The sequence below is a fragment of the Onthophagus taurus genome, chromosome 3 (assembly GCF_036711975.1).
Source record: "Onthophagus taurus isolate NC chromosome 3, IU_Otau_3.0, whole genome shotgun sequence".
Taxonomy (NCBI): domain Eukaryota; kingdom Metazoa; phylum Arthropoda; class Insecta; order Coleoptera; family Scarabaeidae; genus Onthophagus; species Onthophagus taurus.
The window spans coordinates 1407761-1433285 of NC_091968.1; the positions used below are offsets into that span (position 1 = coordinate 1407761).

General features: G+C 34.6%; 3 protein-coding genes across 5 annotated transcripts in view; 1 reads left to right on the forward strand and 2 right to left on the reverse strand.

The window, feature by feature from the left end:
* LOC111417138 (neurotrimin-like) overlaps positions 1-1982 on the forward strand; it is a 75994-nt gene extending 74012 nt beyond the window's left edge. The window contains exons 8-10 of the mRNA XM_023049329.2: positions 225-269; positions 954-1007; positions 1176-1982. Of these exons, the coding sequence (XP_022905097.1) occupies positions 225-269; positions 954-1007; positions 1176-1318 (242 nt within the window). The 3' untranslated portion in view covers positions 1319-1982. The remainder of the gene's footprint in view (positions 1-224; positions 270-953; positions 1008-1175) is intronic.
* A 7285-nt stretch (positions 1983-9267) lies between these two features.
* LOC111417136 (limbic system-associated membrane protein-like) overlaps positions 9268-25525 on the reverse strand; it is a 55540-nt gene continuing 39282 nt past the window's right edge. The window contains exons 3-9 of the mRNA XM_023049328.2: positions 17204-17411; positions 16989-17147; positions 16795-16923; positions 16257-16394; positions 16038-16187; positions 15907-15951; positions 9268-9609 (exon numbers count right to left, since the gene is read on the reverse strand). Of these exons, the coding sequence (XP_022905096.1) occupies positions 9452-9609; positions 15907-15951; positions 16038-16187; positions 16257-16394; positions 16795-16923; positions 16989-17147; positions 17204-17411 (987 nt within the window). The 3' untranslated portion in view covers positions 9268-9451. The remainder of the gene's footprint in view (positions 9610-15906; positions 15952-16037; positions 16188-16256; positions 16395-16794; positions 16924-16988; positions 17148-17203; positions 17412-25525) is intronic.
* LOC139429368 (uncharacterized) lies at positions 20500-23587 on the reverse strand. Of its 3 annotated transcripts, XR_011640015.1 has the most exons (3): positions 22950-23009; positions 22784-22877; positions 20928-22298 (listed from the first exon to the last, which is right to left on the reverse strand). XR_011640015.1 is itself a non-coding variant. In XM_071195063.1 (2 exons), exons 1-2 carry the CDS (start codon positions 23477-23479, stop codon positions 21386-21388), a joined length of 1245 nt encoding a protein of 414 aa, XP_071051164.1. In that variant the 5' UTR covers positions 23480-23587; the 3' UTR covers positions 20927-21385. The 3 variants fall into 3 exon arrangements, 1 of the variants encoding a protein (XP_071051164.1); XR_011640014.1 differs by lacking the exon at positions 22784-22877 and having other exon boundaries at positions 20500-22298; positions 22902-23026; XM_071195063.1 differs by lacking the exons at positions 22784-22877; positions 22950-23009 and adding an exon at positions 23148-23587 and having other exon boundaries at positions 20927-22298.

Genomic DNA, 25525 nt, shown 5'->3' on the forward strand with positions numbered 1-25525 from the left:
GGCGTTTTGCAGCTATCAAAACCCCGGGTCCGTCGCTACCGTGCCCCCTTTCCATTAGATTGTATTGAATTAAACGCAGCGGGACTTGGCCCGACTTCGTTATTTACAATTAACTGCTCGTTTGCGAGCCCCCCTTAACTCTTTGCTTACACCAAGCTCGGTGTTGAATCCTACTTTTTTGATTTATTTATTCCTCGTAGTGTGAATTTTTTTTTTGCTTTCAGCCATTCCAAAACCGAGTAAAAGATCTAATGGAACTTCCAAAAAAGGTACGATAATGTCTATTTTTTATTTAGTACTTTATTCAGAACTCCTCATTATTCCGAATTAGTTTACCGTTTTAGGTCAATAAAACAACAACAAGCAGAAAGCCATTGTTCGTATTCGTTCAAAAGCGGAAAGTAGGTACAAAAACGGAAGAGGAGTAATAGGTCTCACGCGGGGTAACATCGCGGTTTCGCGAACTAAGTGAAATAAATAGTTGGCTCGCGTGCCATCCGGGCATTTACAACTAAATACGCGCTAAGTGAGAATTTCTTTTTTTCGGGGAAGGTGCCCTGCCGCGTAGAATATCGTTCTGAGTTCCCGGATCGGCATCGCGACGACCGCCCCGAGTTCCGGAAATCGTGATAGCCAACCATTTTTCGCACGTCGAGAGGTGTTAAGCCCTCCATCGGAAACAGGAAGAGTTTTCCGACGCCTCAATTTTTCCCTCTCACAATTTCTTTTATGATTATTTTTGGGTTTTTAAAGAAAATTGTTTTGATTTATAAATTCGTTGTATTTGAAGAGAAACAACTTGAGGGTGTGAGAGTTTAGGGAAATTATTTATGGGTTACATCGTCGTCCGTTTGCCGCTTCTTTACCACCCTTCCTCGACCGTTCGCCTTTTAAACTACCCCCAGTTTCGTTCGAAACTACGCCCGTTAACTCGACTCGCTCTTTTGTTACAGGGAAGTACCGGAAGAAGTATAATGACGTAACGGCCGACTCTTCTCGAACTGGGGGTAAGTGAACCAAGTTTTAGTTCTTAAAACAATTCCTTTTTGGGATTTATTCGATGGTTTTTGTTTATTAAAAAAATTTTTGATTAAATTGATTTTTTTTAATTAAAATTTCCATCTCCTAAAACTGATAATAATCTCCCCCTTTATTTTTTTTTTCGGTTCTCGTAGCTGCTTCGGAAGACCAAGCGGACTCCCTCTATCAAGAAGAGGACTACTTTAATTCGGCCCCCAGGAATATAAATCAGCCCCTAGGCATCGTAGTGCTCGTGCTCCTGCTTTTGGCTCCGTTGCCTTTCTTTTTACTACAATAATAAATCTGGAAGTCCGCGGGGCGGCCGACGTTTTTATATACATATGTCTACTTCCTACGTCTACAAGTGGTTTTTCCTTTTTTTTTCCTTCAACCCTCTTTATCCTTTTCGTCCCCGGCATTATCCTCCCGTCGTTATTCTGTCGGTCGTTTTTCGCCCCCAACCCTAAACCGCAGCAGGACAATACAAGGGGATATCTAAAGCGGCATAAACGACGCCGTTTCCTAAGGATCTCGTCTTCATTGTCGAAGAAAGGGCTTTTAATCCTTGCGAATGGACGGATTGCGACGACGTGATCCCACTAATGAGACTTTAACGGGGAGTTAAAAAGGTTTTTTCTTAATGATTTCAGTACATTTGGTGTGTTATAGCTTAAGGAAAAAACGATAACTATTTAGGTCGGGTCCAATTGTTCCTTTCAATTTTTAATTAAATTGCAATGATTCCCTGTAAAAATTAAAATAACTAATCTAATAGACGTTAGACATATCAAACGTACAAAGCGTACTGATTTTCCAAACAAAAAATAATAAATAAAGCTTTGTAGTTTGCTTAGACAGAAAAAATCCGTTCACGTTTTGTATAATAATGATCCGAAACTCGATGAGTAACTTGTAAAATATGCGGTGGAAGGATAATAATGAATAAATAGTTTTTTATACAGCTGGAAGAGTTTTATTTGTATATTTACCCTTAAAACCCTTTCTTCTTCATCGTCGATTTTTGTGTTTCGAGCCGGAATTAGCTGCGCGCTATGGAAACAGGTAATAAACTGCTCTTTGTTGACAGTTCGCTGATAGACCTTTATCACGCGAACTGGTTTGAACGTGCGCACCGGATGATGATCGAACGCGCCCGCTTCACAACGAACGAGAGAGAAAAGCTCGTCCATCAATTGCTACCTATTTTACGGAGACGTTCGAAAAATTGAACCAACGACTATAATTAATGAAACCGCAGGCCGCCTACCCTTCAATAGAACCACGACTCAACACGATCAACTTCGTTTTCAACACAATTTGAAATAACAACATCATTATCACTTGACTAACATAAACTTTTTTTTCTAGCCTTTTGAAGATTAATGATTAAAGTTTTCGTTGAAATTTCTACCAATATTATTTTAAGGTCAATATTGAGAGTGCGGGAAGTTAGCCCCCATTTTTTGATTTTTAAATTTTTAATTGTTGTTCTAGATTGTTCTAGAGTTGTTCTACATTGTTCCAAAGCGGCAAACCGAAAAAATAAAAACTCCGCGAGAAAACCGAAAAAACGGGTTTTTTGGCTAGCCCCCCATTTTTGGAAAAATCAAATTTTCTTTGTTGTTCTGGGTTGTTCTACTTGTTCTAGTTATTGTTCTAGAAAATCAAAATTATGGGTTACAGCATTACGAAGTTATATCTAAAAATAGGTTTGGCCGCCGAAATGTCTAGTTGATTGCTGTGACCATAGTTTTTCTATTATCAATTCCATATTACAAATATATACTTATTATAGCTAACGCAATCTGGAACAGCTATTATTTTCACTAGAACAACTCTCTAAAGGGCACTTAACTCTTTGAAAATTAAAGTTTTTGGAAGTTTCAGTCATTAATTCTTGTGTCAGCGGTTTTATATTACACAATAAGAATTAAAAAACATAGACCAATCTAAAATAACTCAAACTTTGCCGATTCAAATTGTTCTAGATGTGTTTTACGTTTAACAGGGACATTAATTTTGCAAAATCACATATTTTTTGTTGCTCTAAATTGTTCTTGTTCTTCTAGGTACTTAAAATGTTTATTTAATCACTGCGGCTTTAGTTCTTTTAAAGTTTCATATTAAAAATTAGTACTTACAACAATTAAAACAATTCAGAACAGCTGTTATTTTCACTAGAAAAACCTTAAATTTGAGTTGTTGTGATATCGGACAGGTTTTGTTGAATCAGCGAACCCAACCTTTAATATAATATAGTTTTAAATAATTAAAAAATATGGAATAATCTGACCATCTAATTTTCTAAAAATCACGTTTCTCTTTAAACTTATAATAATAAAACATAAGTTGCGATTTAAAGTGTATTTTATTTTGTAAAACTAAGTAATAAATAAACAAAACTAACAAAACAACAACTATTCTTTCACAAAAACTGTACAAAAACTTATTCTAATGTAAAGTATAACTAAATAAATTAAATCATCTAAATAGACTAATATCACGGAACTCATTTACACACATATATGCACATTTGTGCATTTATTTTTGTTGCTTCTTCAACTTGTATGGATTTTTTTCTTAAATCATTAAATAATAACCAATTGGCATTGTTGGGCACAAATGCCGTGTAGTGTCCTACATCACTCAAAGAGTGAGTAACTTCTTAGCTGATGATACTTGCGAGAATATAGACTTTGTTCTGGAGTTGTAAATTGTGGGGGTAATCGAGTGCGGGAAGTTAGCTCCCTATATTTTGATTTTTAAATTTTTCGTTGTTGTTCTAGATTGTTCTAGAGTTGTTCTACATTGTTCTAAAGCGGCAAATAACAAAAATAAAAACCAAAAAAACAGGTTTTTTTACTAACCCCCCATTTTTTGAAAAATCAGATTTTCTTTGTTGTTCTGGGTTGTTCTAGTTGTTCTAGTTACTGTTCTAGAAAATCAAAATTATGGGATCCAGTATTACGAAGTTATAACAAAAAATAGGTTTGGCCGCCGAAATGTCTAGTTGATTGCTCTGACCATAGTTTTTCTATTTTCAGTTCTATATCACAAATATATACTTATTATACCTAAGCAATCTGAAACAGCTAATATTTTCACTAGAACAACTATAAAGAACACTTTACTCTTTGAAAATTAAAATTTTGGGAAGTTTCAGTTAGTATTTCTTTCATAAGTTCATAAGTAAGTTTCATTAACATCTATTTCAATAAAAAATATGTGCTTCAAAATACTTGTTATAGTAAACTATGTTTAGTTTACCTTAGAATAAGTTATTGTACTGATATAGTAATACTGATCGAATAGTTATTGTTTTATGTGTTAGTTTAGTTTATTTATTAATTTATTACTTAGTTTATACAAAATAAAATACACTTTAAATCGCAACTTATGTTTTACTATTATAAGCTTAAAGAGAAAGGTGAAACTTGTGATTTTTAGAAAATTAGGATGGTCAAATTATTCCATATTTTTTTAGTTTTTTAAAACTATTATTATATTAAACGTGTCTGATATCACAACAACTCAAATTTAAGGTTTTTCTAATGAAAGTAACAGCTGTTCTGATTTGTTTTAATTGTTGTAACTACAAATTTTTAATATAATAATAATTACTATAATATATATATTGCTAAACTTAATTAATCCTTGACCAATTGGAACCGCCATCAGGTTACAATTATATGCTCCCTGTTCTTCCTGGCGGTCCGGTAAAAATTATGAGCTAATCGAACAAAAAGCAAGAAAGAAAAAAAAACAACAAAAACAAAATTCACTAAGCAGAAAATAAAAAAAATAAAAAGAGGAAAGAACGACAAACCATTTACTTTAGTACTTTTAATCAAATAAATCTAAAATATCAATAAAAAGTAACAAAAACCCTGCACACATGTCCTTATCTATTATATGAAACTTTAAAAGAACTAAAGCCGCAGTGATTAAATAAACATTTTAAGTACCTAGAAAAACAAGAACAATTTAGAGCAACAAAAAATATGTGATTTTGCAAAATTAATGTCCGTATTAAACGTAAAACACATCTAGAACAATTTGAATCGGCAAAGTTTGAGTTATTTTAGATTGTTCTATGTTTTTTAATTCTTATTGTGTAATATAAAACCGCTGACACAAGAATTACTGACTGAAACTTCCAAAAACTTTAATTTTCAAAGAGTAAAGTGCCCTTTAGAGAGTTGTTCTAGTGAAAATAATAGTTGTTCCAAATTGCGTTAGCTATAATAAGTATATATTTGTAATATGGAATTGATAATAGAAAAACTATGGTCACAGCAATCAACTAGACATTTCGGCGGCCAAACCTATTTTTAGTTATAACTTCGAAATGCTGTATCCCATAATTTTGATTTTCTAGAACAATAACTAGAACAACCCAGAACAACAAAGAAAATTTGATTTTTCCAAAAATGGGGGGCTAGCCAAAAAACCCGTTTTTTCGGTTTTCTCGCGGTGTTTTTATTTTTTCGATTTGCCCCTTTGGAACAATGTAGAACAACTCTAGAACAATCTAGAACAACAATAAAAAATTTAAAAATAAAAAAATGGGGGGCTAACTTCCCGCACTCCAATATTGAGCTCAATTTTTTCGGTAATTAGTTTTATTATCACCCTTTACATCATGCTGGTCAAATCGAACAAGGCATCTTATTAACAGATTGGTACTTAATGAAACCTTACCTTTTTTAAAACAGTTCAACTATGTTGGTGTATCATTACACCTAGACACGATGTGGACATGGAATTTAATTGTTGCAGAATTATTAATTAATTATTGTTTGTTTCAAAATCGATACTCTGTATGTCAATTGCAATATTCACATTTACTGTTAACATATATAGTTCCGACGACGGGAACGTTTGATGTTGATAATAACAAAAATGGAAACTAGCGTAAATCATTGTCTACTGAAACAGAAGATGTATCCATTCAAAACAAAATTGAGAAGAAAATGAAAAAAGTTTAACTCTTACATAAACATAATTACAGCGTTTTCTAAAATCTTATATTGTAGTATCATGTAGTTTAGCGTCTGCAATTTTACAGCTTCAAAACGTTAATTACGTTTAGTGAGTTCTGTTTAAATAAATTTTAATAATTTAATAAATTCTCCTTCTACATACTATATTCGGGCGTCTTTTACGAGCAATATTCCAAGATATAAAACAAGCTTCAATTTCCCTATTATATTCGTCACTACATGAAATTTCTAGAAGTTCTTGTTGTATCTGGAGACAATTTTATAACGACATACACAGTTAACGAAAAATGCGATGAGTTGTTTAATAATGTCTGTATTAACATTTATTTTATATGCGGTTATTATTTTGAAAATGAAATGTATTCTCCTAACTCTTTAATCAGAGGAAATTGAAGACTGTGCAGCAACAACGAGTCAGCTCCATTTTAACAAATTGTTCAGGAGGCACCAAAAATTTCCAAAATCAAAGTTTCATACTGATTATAATCGTTTTTAGTAAAATTAAACTTTCAACAATTTGTTTTTATAAAAAAATACTTTATTAATATTGTATAAATGTTGGAACAGATTTACAAAACCAATAATTTATTTAAACAGTTATTTATATATCGTTATATTATATTCATTTGCGTTATCGTCACATTATCAGATTTTAAATATCTGTAAAATAGTAAATCATTTTCCGGTACATACTTATTTGTTAATGTCATTACATTAATATTTGGCAGTGGTGTAGAATATGCAGTTGCTGAAGGTTCTAAAAGGTGGCCATTAGTTCTGGCTATTTGGAAATCCTTAAGAATCAGCAAACTAGCAGATATTGAACATTGGATTCCTTTTAGTTCACTGCTGTAAGATATTACTCTGAGTTTTGATATAGCAAATTTCTCCTTTACATTATTAGATGTTTTACTCTATTTTTCTCATATATCTTTCAACGACTCCAAAAGATCGGTCACAAGGCAGAAAACTGTGGCCAGACTCAGGAAAACAATGAACTATTTTTTTGATTCTGCCAGATTGGACCAATGAACATAAATAACAAACAAGAGAAAAGTTTTTATTTTGCGCAGCACAGTTGTTTCAATATTTTCCTCCAGTATGTTTAATTTCGTTGTTTTTTGTAATAAAGTTATGCAAAAAACTTGTTGATTCATTTAGTGTCTTTTTACCTTGAGCTTCATGATACATATAAAAATATGGTTTTCCGAATTTGTCTGAATATACACAGAAATTAAACATCCAGAGTTGTTATAATTGTTGTTTTCTTTTCTTAACATCGTGTATATATATTGTATGTGAAGGTTGAATTATTTTGTACTTTATCGATGTTATATGTTTATTTCATATTTCATTATTTCTGTAATTTTTTGATGTATTCTTGTTGTTGTGGCGTGTTTATCTTGGTAATGGAGGATGCATCCTAAAAATTACAGAAATAATCGGAAACCATCAGTGATTACAAATAGCAGAAGTGAAGCATGATGAGGTTTATATTTATGAGATTAACGAATTCTTCCTGAAGATGAGGACTCGTATCCTCGAAACATGTAGAGAATGAAATAAACATATAACATCGATAAAGTACAAAATAATTCAACCTTCACATACAATCCAGAGTTGTCTTAAGTAGAACGCATCGCCAGTAAGGACTTTAGGCAAGTATGGGATCATTTCTCGCCAAAATCTGCTGAATTTTTAGATCATCATAAAATCTTGGCATTTATTGAGGTACAACTTGAGGTTCCATTTTTTTTCAGTTTCTAGCTCATTCTTTTGATCGTCGGTTAACTCCTTATTTTTAACCTTATTTTCTAATCTATCAAAAGTTTGACACGTGTCACTTCTAGGGTGGCTAAAAGAATAGTTTTTGAAGTTTGATTTAAAATATCTATAAAATAAATCGTAAAAGACCACAAGCTTAATACTCAAGGTGGTTTGTTCGTTTTTTGTTTAGTTTTCATGTCATTATATATGGCAGGTTCATATGTCTTTAAGTATAACTCATACAGGAGCTGCCTTGTTGTTGCTATAAGTCAAAGGTTGAGGCAGCTCCGTTTGTCTCGTTGTTGCACCAACTCATGGCTACTATTTTATTGAATGCAACAGCGTATTTAACTCATTTTTGACAAAGAATTTGTGCTTTGTTATCGTTCTGCAATTTGCTGAATAACCTATATCTTCTTCTTCTTCTCTCTCGTCTCTCTGTTCCAATTCCTACATCCTAGCACTTATTTTGCGTCCACATCGACTGTGTAATCCCATCTTCTCTGTGGTCTCCATTTATTATTTTCCTGCATTAGGCCCAGAATGTGGTCATATATATTCTGATTTTTATGTTGCGATGAATTATTCTGCTTTTGACCCAACCCATGTCTCACCATGATGTTATCCTTCTTCAGTTTCCTGGCTATTTGTTACATCAAACTTGTAATAAAAGGCACATGGATGAAGGAAGTCTTGTTGGCCCATTGGATGTCCATCAAACCATACCTTTAAAGTATGTCCTTTAAAAGGCGTTCTTCATTTTTAAAATTCTTCTAACTGTCTACATATTTGAGCTATAATTTTGGTTTCTAAAGCGCCAGGATAAGAATGGTGTCAAAATAAAAAAGAAATGTATAGAAAAATAAAACTATTTATTACTAAAAAAATTTTTATGAATAACATGAAAACACCAATTTAAATACAAATTACTTTATTTCTAGAACAATTTAAAGATTTTAAAGTTTGAACACGCGACACGTTTGAGTGGTTAAATAGCTGTAGATGAAGTTATAAAAAAAAGTGTGGAAAGAAAAAAACTAAAAGACATAAAGAGAACATTTTTATCTCGGGCAATTTCTCGTAGTAAGCAATTTGGCGCGGAAACCAAAACCGTTCCATACAAAGAAGGTCCGGACGGTTTGTTGATTGGTGCCACTTTTACTTCCTCGCTATCTGAACAGGAGGGCGCGTGCCAGGAATTCGAAATCGTGGGGGTCGCTAATGAAATTCATTTGGCGGCTCTTAACCTTTACATATAAATCGCCTTATTGCGAGGGGCGCCACCATTAGAACAAACGCCAAGTCCTTCCGCGCCACGACCGCAGGTTCTCTTCTCCTTCCTCTCTTAAAACACCAACCCCTTTGTTGTATGGGGGCTTGAGGCGATGACAACTGGGACGTGCAACGGACCGTGATTTTCCTTCGGAAATAATTGGCTTAGAGAGGGGTTTGGTTTAAAACTATGTGAGTTAAAAGAATTAAAACAAAATTTTTATGATATGTACAATGATTTTTTATTTGTTTATTTTGAATGTTACAGTTAAAAGCTTATAAAAAATAGCGTTTGTAAATCGGAAGATAGCCCTATTTAAATTACAATCGCTTTTTACATCATTTATTTACAACTAAGGAAATGTGACGAATATTTTTTTGTTATCATTTTAAATTAAATAATAAAATAATAAGATGTTAAAGACACTTGATAATTTTATTAGATTTTGATGCCCTCGATTAGAATTTTCCGATGACAGTTTTCCTCTGGTTGATGATCCCAATTGATAGGTTAAGAGATTATTACTGAAAGCCCCGCTTATCAAACCTACAAAAAAAAACATATTTTTTCGTTCGAAATCTATTGATTGTGAACGGGGAAAAACGGAAAAGTGGAGATCCATCAAGCGATAAGAGGATTATTTACCCGGGTTTTCCATGGTTATCGATTGCTTCGTGAAAACAAAACAAGTACATAATCGATGTTAATAACAATAAAATTTGATTATTGAGATTAAAACATGTTTTTAGGTTTCGATGGAAAAGAAATCCGGTGCAGTGTATAATGCAGTTTTCAAAGCATAGGAGGTTCATTCTTGCGAGTAAACCTGATCAAAGGGTGACTTTAATGTTCTAATGGATTGATAATGTCCGGGGACGGGTCGTGGAGTAATTACGTAAGCGAATACAAGTGGAAATGTTGGTGCAACAGTGTGGCTGGAGAATATGTAAATCGAGATGGAGGTTTATAATTATTTAAGAAGGTTGTTCCTCGAAGACCCTTACTAGTAAAAAGGGAACGTTGCGGCTTTTGGCGCCGCCAGAGCACCCCGTTTAATGACCGGAGCGTCGAGGCAATTTTCTAAATTAACTCCGCCAGAATCGGGCAATAAGTGTTTTGCAATTTGGCTTTCGAACGGGGAAGTAGATCCCGGATCTTTGCCGACTCAGGCCTTCTTCTTCTTCACGATCCGGGACCCTATTACTTTTATTTACGTTCAGAGTTTTCAGAACTCCCAGGCCGGCTACAAATAAGGGGCCTAATCCTACGAAAATGAGAGGCGGAAAAATGGAATGAAAAGGCCGGTCTCGATCTCTTTACGCGCCCCGTTTTATCCAATTATGCTACCCCACAGCAAAGGCTAACCGAACGAAAATCAACCTTCGAAACACGCAAATCGGAAACAAAAGCCTTACCGATGACAATGGAATCCGAAGAGAATACACCCGCTTATCGCTCGATAGCTTCATTACATCCCCTGTTATTCTATCACTAATCAAAACATTATATTGATATAAGTACAAAGGCTTTCATGGCCGGTGTTATTTAAACTAAAACTAGAAGTAACACTATCACTAGAACTAACACTAGACTTAGAATTTGAAACTTTCGGGATAAGCAGTCTTTAGAGACGTGCGGCTAAACCCGAATGTTTCTAGTTCTAGGTCTAATATTAGTTCTAGTGACAGTGCAAGTGTAAAACTAGAACTAACACTATACCTAGAACTAGAATCATTCGGGTTTAGCTGTCTTTACAGACGTGCGGCTAAACTTAAGGTGACCATAACAAATACTAATTAAGGATATAATAAAATCAGTATTATTTTTAAATGAATCAAATTTTTTTAATCAGAATTACTGAGTACAAAACTTTTTATATTTTTCTGAACTATGGATCTTTTTCAGTAGGTCTTTTTCGTTTTGAAGCATTCTATAAAATTCTGTACAATTTTCTTCATAATTAACTTTAGTAAGTAATATCGTTTTTAGTGTGTCTATTTCAAGTCGAGTTTTGTCACTTGTCCAAAAGCAATTCATTAAAAAAAATATTCTTTCCGTAAAAGCATTTGTGCCAGGAAAAGAACTCTGCTAATTTTCGTAAATTTGAAAATGGAAGTTCACGATTATTAAAGTGAGAGACCATTTCACAACCCACCTTTGGATTGATGCAGTTTGTTTATTTTGCCATTCGGAAATTTTCCCTTCCGTAACGTATACTTTCATACAAGCATACTCGTCGTATATATCATTTTCAGATATTTGATGGGTTGTCGTAATTTTATTAACAAGTAATAGCAAAGATTCAATTTCAACCCATACTGGTGTTTTGTTTAAAGTCACCCAGCTATATGAATCCAGGTCCTGAAAACTTAACTTTGTCCATTTCTGTAAATAACTGAGTGCAGTCTGATAAAATGAAACAGCGTCGGCTCGGAACTGTATAATCTGCTTTCAGATACTTTTTTTTCCTCTTTAAGTTTATCTAATTTAGTACAGACCGCTGTAGGAATAAAGGAACATTGAATCTTGCTTGTCAAAATTGTTTTCAAATTCTCAATGGCTGCAATAACATCGAAGACACTTACTGTCTCTTTTTCTATTTGAATTATTGCTGTGTAGAATCTTATTGCTTGACTATGTACGAAGTGCAGCCAAGCTTCAGAAAAAGGATTATCAAAAAATTTTGAAAAAAATACAGGGCATTTTTCTTGCGATTGAAAATAAGATTGTAAGGGCGCAAACATTTGTAGTACTCTTTCAATGGCTGGCAGTAATGCTAGCCACCTTGTTTGGGAGTAGCCCAATAACATTGAAAATTCTGTTTCAACAAAGCTACAAAAATGTTTTAGAGTTTCCACTCTAACAGTGTAAGACTTGAAATATAAATATAATTTCGAAACAATTAATTCAACGTCAATCGGTAAAATATCGGCAGCTGTTCTAACAGTATTGTGGAAAATATGACCCGCACACCCAACTCCTATTAAATTATGGTTCAGCTTTTACTGCAATTTGATAAAAACATTGTTCCGCCCTTTCCTATTCGCTCCGCCAAAATTAGAATTTGTGTTGTCTGCACAAAGTCCAACAACTTTTTCTTTCAAATTATTTTTTATTATGCAATCAGCAACATAATTACTGACTGTATCGGACGTTTCGTTTTGCAATGAGTTCAGTTCCAAAATTTTTACTTTAATTCCAGATTTCCAGTCAAAATATCTTACTAACACAGTTAGTACAGAAACAAATGTGCACTGTTTTAAGTTACAGTGCAATATATTTAAAATATTTGGGGCAAAAATGTTAGTTACAATTGCTTCGGCTTTTTTTCGGAAAATTTAGGTTCCCGAGTTGTTTGTAACAATTTGGATGTGCAATCCATAGATCTAAAACTATGATTGTGACAAACAGTATGGTACGCAAAAGTGCCTTCGATTGCGGCTAAGAGTTCTTCTTTAGGACCCATTTTTTCATATTTTAAAAAGTTTGTTACAGACGAGGTCGATGAAACAACAGAAGCTGATTTTTTATGTTTCCCATTGATAAAATAAGCTTTAATATCGTTACATCCACCATGACTGATTGCAAAATTTGCAGCGCATATGTTGCACCTGACATAAGAATCGCTAATTGGTTTTTTTTTATACAAGGATATTCTTTTTGTAACTCTTCATTGAATGTACATTTTACACTATTTTATTTATGAAAAAAAATTAATTGAATAGCCTTACAACAAAAGCAAATAAAAGTCACAAACTGAATATTAACTTAACCTTAAACTGACAAAAACCTGATGGCTAAGGAGATCTCTCCATACTGTCCAACTAACAAAATTCTGCTTTTCCTCTTCCACCTAACTCTCAGATACACGATGTGTAACGAAGCACTGGGTTCCAGCTTCAACGCTATCGTGTCTCTGAGCGTTAGGTGGAAGGGTATTCGCAGAATCGAAAGTTCACTGTATGCTTTAAATGGTTTAAAACGTGCCGCGTATTTTGATATGCACAATTTTTTCGGTTCAAATTTTGTCAAAATAATTCTAGTTGAAAAATTTTTAGAATAAATATTGAAAATAAGAACCTTTTCAAAAATTCGGGACAATCCGGGACAAAAAACCTGAATCCGGGACAAATATTGCTTCCCGGCCTGTCCCGGCCAATCCGGGACGTATGGTCACCTTAGGCTAAACCGAAATTTTTCTAGTTCTAGGTCTAATGTTAGTTCTAGTTTTAATTATTATGCAGCACTAGATTGTTGTATATTTTTATTGAACTAAAAATAGAACTAACACTAGACCAACAACAAGAAGATTCGTCACTAGAACAACTTCGAAGTGACAAAATCGGCTAAATTTTGACAATAAATACATGAAAAGATAATTAATAACTTATTAGTGTCTCTCTCGACAATCTTTGCAAGTAATGTCCGTTTCTTGCTAGCACTTTGGTTTTGTCAAACTCTATGATGTGTCCTCCTTTGTAGCAATGCTCTGTGTTTGGGACCAATGTATGGTCTAAGAACTGGTTTTTATTCTATATAAACTCGATTATTTGTTTACGTTTTTTATGAATGTTTTATTATTCTGGACAGATGACAGAATTGTTATTTTATTTATTTACAAAACAAACGATGAAAAATATAGTAACAAATATATTATTTTAGTACTTCTCAACATTCTCCCCCGCCTTGAAAGGATTGATTTCAATATCCTTCAAACCTGGTAGTGGACAGATATCAGCCGCTGCTCTTAGGTATTCCTTTCCATTCACCATAACTGTTACTACCCTTTTTCTGTTGTCGTTGCCAGGGTAGAATTTAATAATTCGTCCCAATGGCCAATGTTGTGACGGTGAATTTAATTGTTTTACCAATACAATATCACCAACTTCTGGATCCGCGGTGTCTCTATGCCATTTGCCTCTTTGTTGAAGAGTGGTGAGGTAATCTTTATAAAATTGTTTCCAAAATTGTTGTTGAGAATTGCAGATTGCAGACTGCAGATTGTTGTACACGATTTATTTAAACGGAGCCTTTTAAACGCAATCACCTATAAAAAGATAAAAAAGAACCCAACCGAGAAGATAGTAAGGACGATGAAAGAACTGGTAAAATCCACAGGAATCCCAGCAGAACAACAGAAATGTTTATTCGTACAAGCCCGAGTACTCCCAAAGATATATGGATTACCTAAAATTCATAAACCAGAGGTCTCACTACGCCATATTGTCAGTGCCATAAATTCTCCCACCTATCAGCTAGCAAAACACCTTGCCAAGATTCTGTCTCCTTTTACAGGTAGAATACAGTCATATGCAGAGATTCCACACATTTTGTAGAATCAATCAGGAGTATGGAGCAGTGATGGAGCTCTGAGCTTACTGTTGCGAATGCTGTTAGTTGTTTCCTGCCTTACAGTCTTAGAGTCCTCGAATTAACCTAGTTCTTAAGTTATGAAGTGAGTCTAGAAAGTAGTACATAAGAGAGTATACATAACATTTGGTATGGTAGGACGTAAAAGAAGTAAAGTATTAGAGGAATGAGATTTTATGCTAATCAAGGATAACAGGCATAAATTTTTAGTAAAGTGTGACACTTTTAGTATTTCAAAGTTTAGCTGTTTCAATTTCTAATGCTGTTGTGTTTCTTTTTTTAGAAATGAGTGTAAACAGCACACTCGACAATTAACCATTGCTGGAAAGTTTACAACAGATTCTGTCAATAATTTGGATTCTGCAAGTCTAACTAACATGTTTGATTATGAAGTCAGTAATCCTGATAATGCAGAAAATAGTGACTGTCAGATGTTAGAATTTTTAGTTGCGGATGATGGACAACTAAATTTAGTTAATAAAGTTCCTAATTCTAACAAAAGCGTGCACAGCAGTATTTCACTAACAAGTATTACGTCATGTAGTGAAGAAACTGCTATTTCTTTACATAAGAATCCAACTTCCTTAGCTACCACGACTGCAATGACACCAAAACATTTCAAGAATACTTTGCATACAAGAAAAACTAAAGGTAATGCAGCTATTACGAATTTCGTTGATACTCTGGACACTCATGAAGAACTAGAATTAAATATTTGCCTGGTAAAGGTTATTTTTGGTCTAGAACAACTTTATCTACAATTTTGCTGGACAATGTTTACAAGCAGAGCATAACTGAAGCTTCTAAGTTTGTTACAAGTGAATCTGCTATAATTATTGATGGATGGAAAAATATATCCAGTAATACAAAAAACAGTTGTTTGTGTGTTGCATAATGCTAATGGTAACAAAGCTTTAGTTAATGTATGGGATTTATCATGGGAACCGGACACAACTTTCCGACATAGTAATTTCTGCCATCAAATTAGCCAAAAAAATTTCATTGCGGAAGTATATGCCATTGTATCAGATAATGCTTCTGTAATGGTAAAAATTGGTGGTATGTTAAAATATGTTGTCTGACACAGCACTTGTAGAAGTCATACAGCTAACTTACTTGCAAAAACTGTACTCAATAGAATTCTAACAGATAACGTTACAAATATGTTGACCTGGAAAGAAAAATTATTGAGAAAGGTATTTTTATTAAAAAATTTGAATGCTAAAGGAGTAGAGAGTTGGATGATTTTAGACAACGTCAAAGACAACTTATTTCACAATTAGACACTAATAAGTTATTAATTATCATTTCATGTATTTATTGCCAAATTTTAACCGATTTCGTCACTTTGAAGTTATTTCTGAGGAAGGTTAGGACATGGCATCAGAAAACATCAAACATTTTTTCAAAAGACTAGGTCTAGTGTTAGTTCTAGATTTAGCTTAATAAAGATTATATTGAATCAGAACTTACTTTTATTATAGATGTTCTTATTGGACATTGTGGGCTTTGGAATTCCTAGAAATTTCGTACAGAAACAGACAACAAATCAATACGTTTCATGCAAAATTACGGGATTCGATCAATACAAGAATAAAACCTACTGTAAACGTTTATCGTGCCGTCCGTTTCGCCGAGGGAGTTCTTGGAAACACACTTGTATATTCCGTAATCGGTAGCTTCTAACTTCTTGATGACGAGTTTCATGAAAACTTTGTAAAAGGTGTGCTCGATGATCGGTTCGTATTTATCGTCTGAAATTAAATTCGATCACGATCTGTAAATAGAATCTCCAGGGTGTACCGAAACATTGTTCGACTAACTGAAAGCTAAAATGTCCGCTTTGTCTCTTGTCCAGTAGCTGATTGACTTTGGGAAAGCTTCGGATTGACACTCCAGCGAGACCTGCTGTCCGTCGTAGGCACCAATCAGCTGATACTGGATCCAAATTGCGGGGGGAACTAGAATTATTAATCGTACATATATTCGAAAATCACATTGTACGAGGCTTTGTATCGAATGCAGTTCGCACAAGAGATAGAATATATAGAGATAGAAACAGAGTTGGGGGAGGTCAGTCTATATCCTCATACAATATTCAAAGCGCGCTCTCGTATTAAATTCGCTAATCGACATTGTTAGGAGCATGCAATTACAAAGATATTAAACACACATAGTCGATTATTCAAAATTTAAATACACATATACACCCATCTAATAGAACTTTAAGATACTCGCGAAATTCTGATTGCCTCCGAGACATATATCAAGCAATTAGCCGAGCTAAAAGTTACTAAGACTTCCCCGAAACTTTACTCGACTTTCGAGAGTTCGAAAAGTCTAGGAAAGCTCGCGACTTACATTGCACCGTCAGGTGTATCCTCTTGCTGACGGAAGGAGGTACCTTATTCGATGCGATGCACAAGTATGGGCCCATTTGCTGACGGCTCGCCTTGTTGATATTCAACACCGGTCCTTCCACGCTGTTCACTGCAACGAAAATATCGTACAACCAATGTAAAGTATAGTAGTAGCTTTTTTATTGTGTCTAGTACCTTCGTGATTTTGACCTAAATGGATCGGGCGACCATCCTCTCTCCTCCAGAGAATCGTCGGATTTGGAGAACCTTTCGCCATGCACCTTAAAGTTACATTAGATCCCTCTTGGACTGTGATATCGTTACTCGTTTGGTAATCTATTATATCGGGGGGAACTTTAAACAAAAAAAAATGTTTAAAACTAATTTAATTGAATTAAATTTATCAATACCAATAACATCTAAATAAGCTATCTGGTAAATCATCGGATCCGTATTAATCTGGCACATATACCACCCCCGATCCGTCTCCTTAACCTCCCTAATATGAAGATACCAAGTTTTGTGTTCACTTCGCGTAACTCCAATGCGTACGCTCTTAGTGATGATATGAGTTTGGATGGTGAGAATCGTTTGGGTGTCGACTCGAAGCCACGCAACCTAAAACAAAAATATTTCTCTTATCGATCTAAAAGAAAGAAAAGAAAAAAGTTTTTTTTGTTATTTTCGCAGTTCGTTCGTGTCAGGTCAAAATGAGGTTGGTATCGAAAAGATATAAACGAGTCCACGCACGTTTCTAGGTTCTAATAAGATTGCTAAATAATTTTTTTTTTCACGCTAAGATAAATTCGATGAGGATTTATTATGCGATTAATATTTAAAAGTAAAGAGGGGACAAAACCGGCGAAGAGAAGTGAAAAGGTAAGGGAGGGAGTCGAAGCGTGGGTTAAAATGGGATTGATTTCGATTGTGTCGAGTTGCCGTTTGCGTATTGTTGGGGTAAACAGACCGCGAGACTTTATTATTTACGGCCCCTTCGAAGCGAGGAGCCCTTATAGGGGCTATTTAATTTGGGGAAACCTTAGCGGAGCGAAATAACAGGGTCCGTTTCGGAGGAATAATAAGAGTTTTCGCCACAACGCCGCCGTCATCGGAAAATAAACATTTCCACCACCGTAGTAGAAAGGGGTTTGAAGTAAAGCCGTAGAACACGTTCAACTCTCTGTGGTGGTATTATTGTCGTGGTAAACGGCGACGGTTTTAACTATCGTCCTTTCTCTCTTTATCGCGCAGAACCCGGTTTTCCTCGACGACAGACGTATTCTAAACGACTTATAATAAATTTAGGCGGAGGCGCCGGAAGTGAGCAGAAAACGGAGAACATAGCGCAAATATTTGCTCCAGGATATATGGTCCCATAACTGTACACCTACTGTCGTATAAAATACGACTTTGCCAGTACATTTTTCATATATTTTGGTTGGTGTTATCAACAGATGTCGAATGAACTATTTCACTATTTGTATTGTATATTGCTGTAATTTACAGAATTAATTCACAAAAATTTATCATTTTCATTTTAAAACAATTTATCTGTTTTTATAACATAGATATTGTATTGCATTTAATCTGTGTCCCTTTTAGATTTACTTCAAATGCAGTATCTTAGAGCAGATACGCTATGATGATCTCATCTTAACCAGGCGATATCACAAACTATCCACGTTAAGATTAGCCGAGGTTGTTTGCAGCCGAGGCGCTGCAATGTGTGAAGTCATAGGGGAAGGGGAAGTCATAGACTTTTCAACTATGTTTATGTCAAACAAACTCATCTATTTCTTGTCTAATCAAGCGAAATCATAGATTTTTTCATTTTACGTTAAAGCATCGAAGTCATCCTCATCGATTATTTCATTCTTTAATTTTCCTTCAAAAGAATTCAAACATTTTCTGATTGTTATGATTTTATTACGGTTTTTAATTATTAATAAATAGGATTTAATTCTATTATCCTTCTTTACAATAGTTGCTGGTTTCCAATTGACTTCAGTCTATATCATTACATGTTCTCCAGGAATTCTTTAAATCCTAACAACTTCTGTTGTAATATTTAGAGTGTTTTATTCGATTTTCTTTTAGTAGTTCTGTAAGGTCCTTATGAACTTCTAGTGCTTGAAATTGGTAATTTTGTTTTAATTTTTCTTCCAGAAAGTAATTCTGCTGGTGATGGCAACGTCGCGCTGATCGGCGACTTATTAATTGGAAACATGTGGATTTAGAGGAGGCAAGATAAATATACGTTTGTGAAAGAAAGGAATGCTAAGAGTATTATTGATTACATCACATACACCCGGAATCTCCAAAATAGAGGGGAAGAAGTAAAGACTGAAATGGGAACCAACCACAGACTAGTCATAGCAACTATTAATAATATAGAAATCGAAAGAGAAGAAATGAAAATCTACATGAAAATAAACGTCCATAAACTAAGGCAGGAAGAAAGACTAAAATACCTAGAAAAAACAAACAACGAATTTCAAAAACTAGAACAAACAGAGAATTTAACACTGGAGCTATGGAGGTGTGTGGAATGAGAAAATATAATAATCAGACAAAGAGAATACACTGGTGGAATGAAGAGGTCCGACAGGCAATCAAGAAGAAGAAAGAGTCATGGAAGGAATATATAAGAACGAATTCGGAAGAGGATAGAGCAAACTATAGAACGAACAGAGATGTAGCTAAGAATATGGTAAGGGAGACGAAAAAGAAAAGTTGGGAAGAGTTCGGAACAAACTTAAGTAAAACATATGGATCGAATAACAGGAAATTCTGGAATCAAGTAAGAAAACTAAAGGGAGATTAAAGGAAACTGCAAGGGAAATTCTGGACAAATGGGCGAATTTTTATGCAGAAAAGTTCAAGCATGAAAAATGGACAGAAAAAATGGAAGAGGGAAGAAAAGATGAGATAATGGAAGACACTACAGACATAGCAACTGAAGAGATATCACCATGGAAGAATTAGGAGAGGCAATGATGAAGATAAAAACAGACATGGCTTACGCCAGAAGACCTAGGAAGAAGTGGGAGGAAAGAATAGCAGACGTTGGGATGAAAAGAGGTAAGACTGTAGCAGATATAAAGGAATTAGCCAATAACCGGAGGGAGTTTAAGAAGAAGGAGGAATAGGAAAAGATTTATCCGACACCATCAGACATAAGGATCAGTAGAAGAAGAAAAAGAAGGCTATTGGTAAGCTGTGAAACATTGTCTGTATACAGTTTTTCTGGATTCCATCCCTTGCTATTACATTTTTAAACACTTCTATTACGTAATTTGCTGTTCCATCATTAAAAGAAATTACTTCCGAGTTTTTGGAGTACATGTCAACAATTAGCAAGAATTCTCTATTTTTCAATTGAAAAAAATGAGCTGAAATGTTTTGCCAAGGTGGTTTTGATAATTCTCTGTTTGTTATATGTTGTTTAGGATTATTTGATTGATATTTAGCACATGTATAAAATTTTTTGACACTTATATAATCAAGATAAGTTGACACTTAATTTATCAAGTATTTTCTTTCTCAAAGATTTAGGAATTATTATCTGATCATAATATGAGAGATCAAAGAACAAATTATACTCTGGTGATGATTTTTCAAATGTTTATTTCTCTAAACTAGTTTCGGGCACAAGCCCTTCGTAGAATTAGAACCTACAAAAATTAACAAATAAAACATATTATAATTAAGTTACAAGTTTGTATGATTAAAAATAAAGTTTTAAGTGTTATTTAATAAAATTGGATATATGGACTTACGTCAAGTAGTAACCTCTAAGTTATATTTATGTACAAATTTGTGTTTAAATGTCTCTCATATTATAATCCAAAAAAGGTGAAATGGATAAAAAACCTAATCTTATTATCTGATCGTCCTTAAATAATACTCAGAGAGGAGATTTTGTTCAATCCTGTTGGCAACAATAAGATAAAACTATTCCAGAATAGGATCAATCGAGAAAAAAGGCTATACATGCATCCACATCCTCCACAATCTCTTATTTAGTTGGTATGAGCCTCTTTTTGTTGTTGGAAGTTATTCGGTTTCTGCTTTTTGTTCGTGTTCCATGGTTTCTTCATCCATAGTTCTCCTGTTGTGTGCTTGTTATGTTGTCTGGATCCTCCACATTCAGGCTAGGCGCACATAAGGACCCAGGCGACACAGGCAACGCAGCGCAGTACAGGGTAGAAATCTGTGTACAGTACATTTTGACGTGAAATCGCATATTACAACGCAGTACAGGGTAGAACAGTAACTTGCGAGACAGAAACGTGTGGCGCAGTAAACGATACACAGATTTTAGCGACACGTGAGGGATTTGTAATGTTTATGATCTTAATATTTAAGGTTATGTAAGTAGTGGTCAATAGTGAAAATGAGTATCAGCGAAAAATTAATAGAAATGGTACGGAACTATGATGTATTATATAATACAAATAACCCTGACTATATGAAAATTAAACTTAAAGATGAAATTTGGGTAAATATTGCAAGAGAATTAAAACTAAACAATGGTAAGTATGAAAATAGTTTATTTAAAGTAACTTTATATGTTCTTTTTGTAAATGTGTTTAATATTTTCCTCGTAATATGCTATCTCTTTGCCACTGTACAGCACCTGTAGTATTGAAATAGTGTGTATAATTTTCACGTACTAAGAAAGCATTTCTTGAATTTCGCGAGTTATTATAGCGTATTGAAGTTAGTTGGTCGGAGAGGAGTTCTTCATCAGCAATATCCTCCACATTTGTAGCAGTACTAGTCATTCTAAGGTAATTGTGTAAAACGCATGCTGCCTTAACAACATTATCAACACTAGCAAGTTTGATTTCAAATGGTTTTCTAAAAACATGAAATCGCCCAGCTAGTATCCCAAATGCACATTCTACTGTTTGTCGTGCGCGCGATAATCTATAATTGAATACCTTATTTTCATAATTCGCTGTAACTTTTCTTTTGGGGTAAGGTCTCATTAAATTTTCTAGTAATGGAAAAGCCTCGTCCCCCACAAAAACATAAGGCAATTCTTTTTCACCACCGCTAATCATATCTGGTTCCGGAAGCTTAAGAGTTTTGTTTTGTATTTTCTTGTATAGTATGCTGCTAGAAAATATATTCCCATCACTAAATCGTCCCATTGACCCGATATCTACCGTAATAAATTTATAGTTTGCGTCTACAGTTGCCATTAGTACTATAGAACAAGTATGTTTATAATTAAAATAAGAAGATCCACTTTTGGCCGGTTTCTTGACCACTATGTGTTTGCCATCGATCGATCCCACACAATGTGGAAATTGCCATCTTTGCTCAAACTCCTTTGCAATTTGTTTCCACAGTTCTTCTGTGGGGTCCGGTAAGAAAGTTTGTTGCAGGCATTCCCATATAGCCGCTGATACTTCATTCACAATCTTAGATACTGTGCGATCTCCTAATCTATAGCTATATCCAATACTTTTATAACTATTCCCTGACGCCAAATATCTGAAATATAAAAGTATTCAATAGCGTACCTTTATTTAACAGGTGAAGAAGCGAAAGATGCTTGGACAAAATTACGTAATTGTCACCGTGACGCCTTAAGAAGGCAGAAGAACGGACAACCGAAAAGCGGTGCTGGAGGAGGTAAAAGTGTCAAACTATGGAAATATCAAAAACAGATGGAATTTTTGTTGGCGCACATGCAAAATAGATCACGAGAAACCAATGTAACAGAAGATAAATTTGATAATGAACAGACTGAAGAAGAAGAAGTTGAAATTGAAAACACAGAAGAAAAAGGAGAGAATGACGAGGACCAAGCAGAAGTGCACAGAACGCTCACAACTGCACCTAAACCTAAACGAAAAAAAGGCTGTGATGTTGCTGATTTAATTAAAGCTTCTTTAGCACGTCAAGAGCATCGAAGTATGGAAAGGGATATGCATAGAAAGCGAAGAGTTGAAATCGAAACAAATGACGAACTGTACCATTTTTTTATGAGTATGTACGAAACAACCAAGCGATTCCCAATTCATTTACAACATCTTGTAAAAAGCAAAATATTTGGTATTGTATCTGCCTCTGAAGCACAAAATTTAAATTTACCATTTAGTCCTTGTGCGTTATCCCAACCTCAACCCGTCGAATCCTTACCCTCTACAGTACCCACACCACAAACTTCATCTTCAACTCAATTTTCCTTTGAATCCTTTGATTATCCTTCAACTGAAATTACACCTAGATCAACACTTCGACAAGAAACCTCCGATTTACATGATAATGTCTCAGAACAAGTTTTTTGTTTATTATAGAGATATCACTAATAAAATATTTTCACCAATAAAAAGTTACCTTAGAAATACCGCTAGTTTTTCTTTTGTTGTTATTTCTTTATGTGCACGGCTGCCTTCATGATAGATTTTGTTTTGAATAGTATTGTGTACTTCTTCAAATTGCATACGATTCATTCGGAAATAATTTGTAAACTGGTCATCTGAAAACTCTGAAGTCAAACGAAATTCTCCATGAGTTTCACGCTTTCGTAAATAACTGCTTTTCCATATCCTTTTTTTTCTCTTGAATTTTGTAGCTGCATATAATAACGTACAATTTATTAACGCATCTAAATCCGAATCGGAGCTTAAATCGGTGTCTTCCATTGCACAGATAGTAAAATACTGCATTATAATATGCGCTCTCTACTGCGTAACTACGCGCACGTTCAGTTTTTCTGCACTGTTCCTGCCCTGCGTCTGTGTGCTTATGTGCGCCTACCCTCACTGTTGTCTCTTCTTGTCTTACTGATTTGTATTTTATTTATCTTCTTGTCTTCCGTATTCGCATCTTGTAGTATTAGAATTGTTCTCTCCGTTTGCTCTTGTGCTTTGATTATATCAATCGTTCTGTGTAGTGTTATGTCTTCCATTCTTAATAATCGGTTTTTCAATACCAATGAAGATATTCCACAAACTATTCTATCCTTAATTAGTTCATCACGTAAGTCACAAAATTTACAATTTTGTGTAATTTTTCTTAGATCTGCTACATATTTTTCAATATTTTCGTCTATTTGTTGTTTTCTAGCATTAAATTTATGCCACTCCAAACTTACATTAGTTTTCGGTAAGTAATACTCATGAAATTTCTTTTTTATAACCTTTATGTCGCCTATATCCTCTGTAGCTGCATATTCGAACGTTTTGTGGATTTCTCTTCCTTCTCATCCAATACAGTGAAGAAAAACTTCGACTTCTACCTTCAGTTCTTGTTTTATACACCCTGTTGCCAACGAGTATACCTCAAAGTTATCCTGAAACATGAACCAATTTTGAGCCATACACAACGGTTCAGGTTGTAGTAGGTTATCTATTTTTATTATTTTCTCTTGTCACTTCTTTCTTTTTTTATGACTGCGCCATGGTATAATGATACTCTTTTAATGCTTTTCTTTATGCTTTCATCTTTGATGTCGTCTGTTGTTTGTGAGTTTTTTTTTATGTACGTTCAGTAACTATATAACACTAATCGTATAGTAGACGCCACGAGAGCTGGCAGTAAATCATCGTTTTTCGCTCTTACAAATGCCATACGTAGTTCACAAATAGCTAGAGAGTAATGTGTGTTAGAAAGAGATAGCATTAGCTTAATATGTCTCCTGTGTAATTCAAATGGCCACTTCGAAAAAGTACGTCTGTTCTTCCAAGGGAGTAACTCTATAATTATAACCTCAAATCGAAACGTCTTGTGAGCGTTGTCATGAATCTGTTAGTGTTTTCACAAGCCGAAAATGTTTTCTTGAAAGGAAAGTCATTAAATAATATCTTTGACAATGTTTGACATATAACCTCCATTACTAACATAACCTACATTTAAATGTATGTGGTGAAATAATCTAAGTCGTACGTCCATATCTTAATTCATACCATTTTTAAGTGATCTGTCACTGCCAGCTCTCGTGGTTTCTACTATATTTGCATTTGAAATCCAATAAATTCGTAGAAAAGAAAACATATTCAAAGTTTCAAATCATAAATAAAAAAGTAAATAAAAGTTGAAGTAAATTTATCTTGAAGAGCAATTGAATCGAAACTAAACAAGGCATCGCTTCCAGTGCTCCGGTTATATCTTATTTGCTCAGTCCGCAATGGCAATACCGCTGGGGCAATAGTAATAGATACGATATCACGAACGGCGTCGCCGTCTCTTCCCTATTTCTCGAGGACACCCCTTCTTCTCCTGTCCCTCGCAACCCCCCTTTTCTCTCATTCCAAGTTCCACTTTAAACAGTAGACGAGATAAGTGTGCGCGTACTCCAGAACATGATCTATTGTGGACGGAGCCTAATTGTGTGTTCACTTCAGCAGCCAGGGCGCCGTCTCCCCCTCTTTTGTACATTCTCTAGCCAAGTTAAGGGTGGATTTGTCTGTTACAACGCGATAATAGAGCATGTACGCAAATACTGCGCGCAGTTTCCTTCTTCCTCGAGTGTTTATACTTTGTTTTTTAGTGTGTTGTCGGTTGCACCCCTCGTTAGACTCTTAACGCATCCTTTTTTGTGCCCTTTTTTTATGAAAGGGTATGGCAGGTAATTAGTTTTTGGGGCAAATTGAACGCAAAAAAAGTTAGAAGGGGCTTGTTTGCCGAAACGTACGTCGGTTCGTCGTAAAATCTGGACCGTTACGTTGGCGGACGTAAAATCCCTCGAACGAGCCCCCAGAGGGAAACAGTTT

Excerpts from the sequence above, each read along its gene's own strand:
- LOC139429368 (XM_071195063.1), bottom strand. The coding sequence starts at position 23,479 with ATGCAGTATTTTACTATCTGTGCAATGGAAGACACCGATTTAAGCTCC. Across the intron at positions 22,299-23,147 it reads AAACTAGCGGTATTTCTAAG|ATATTTGGCGTCAGGGAATA; the intron begins GTAACTTTTTAT and ends TTTATATTTCAG.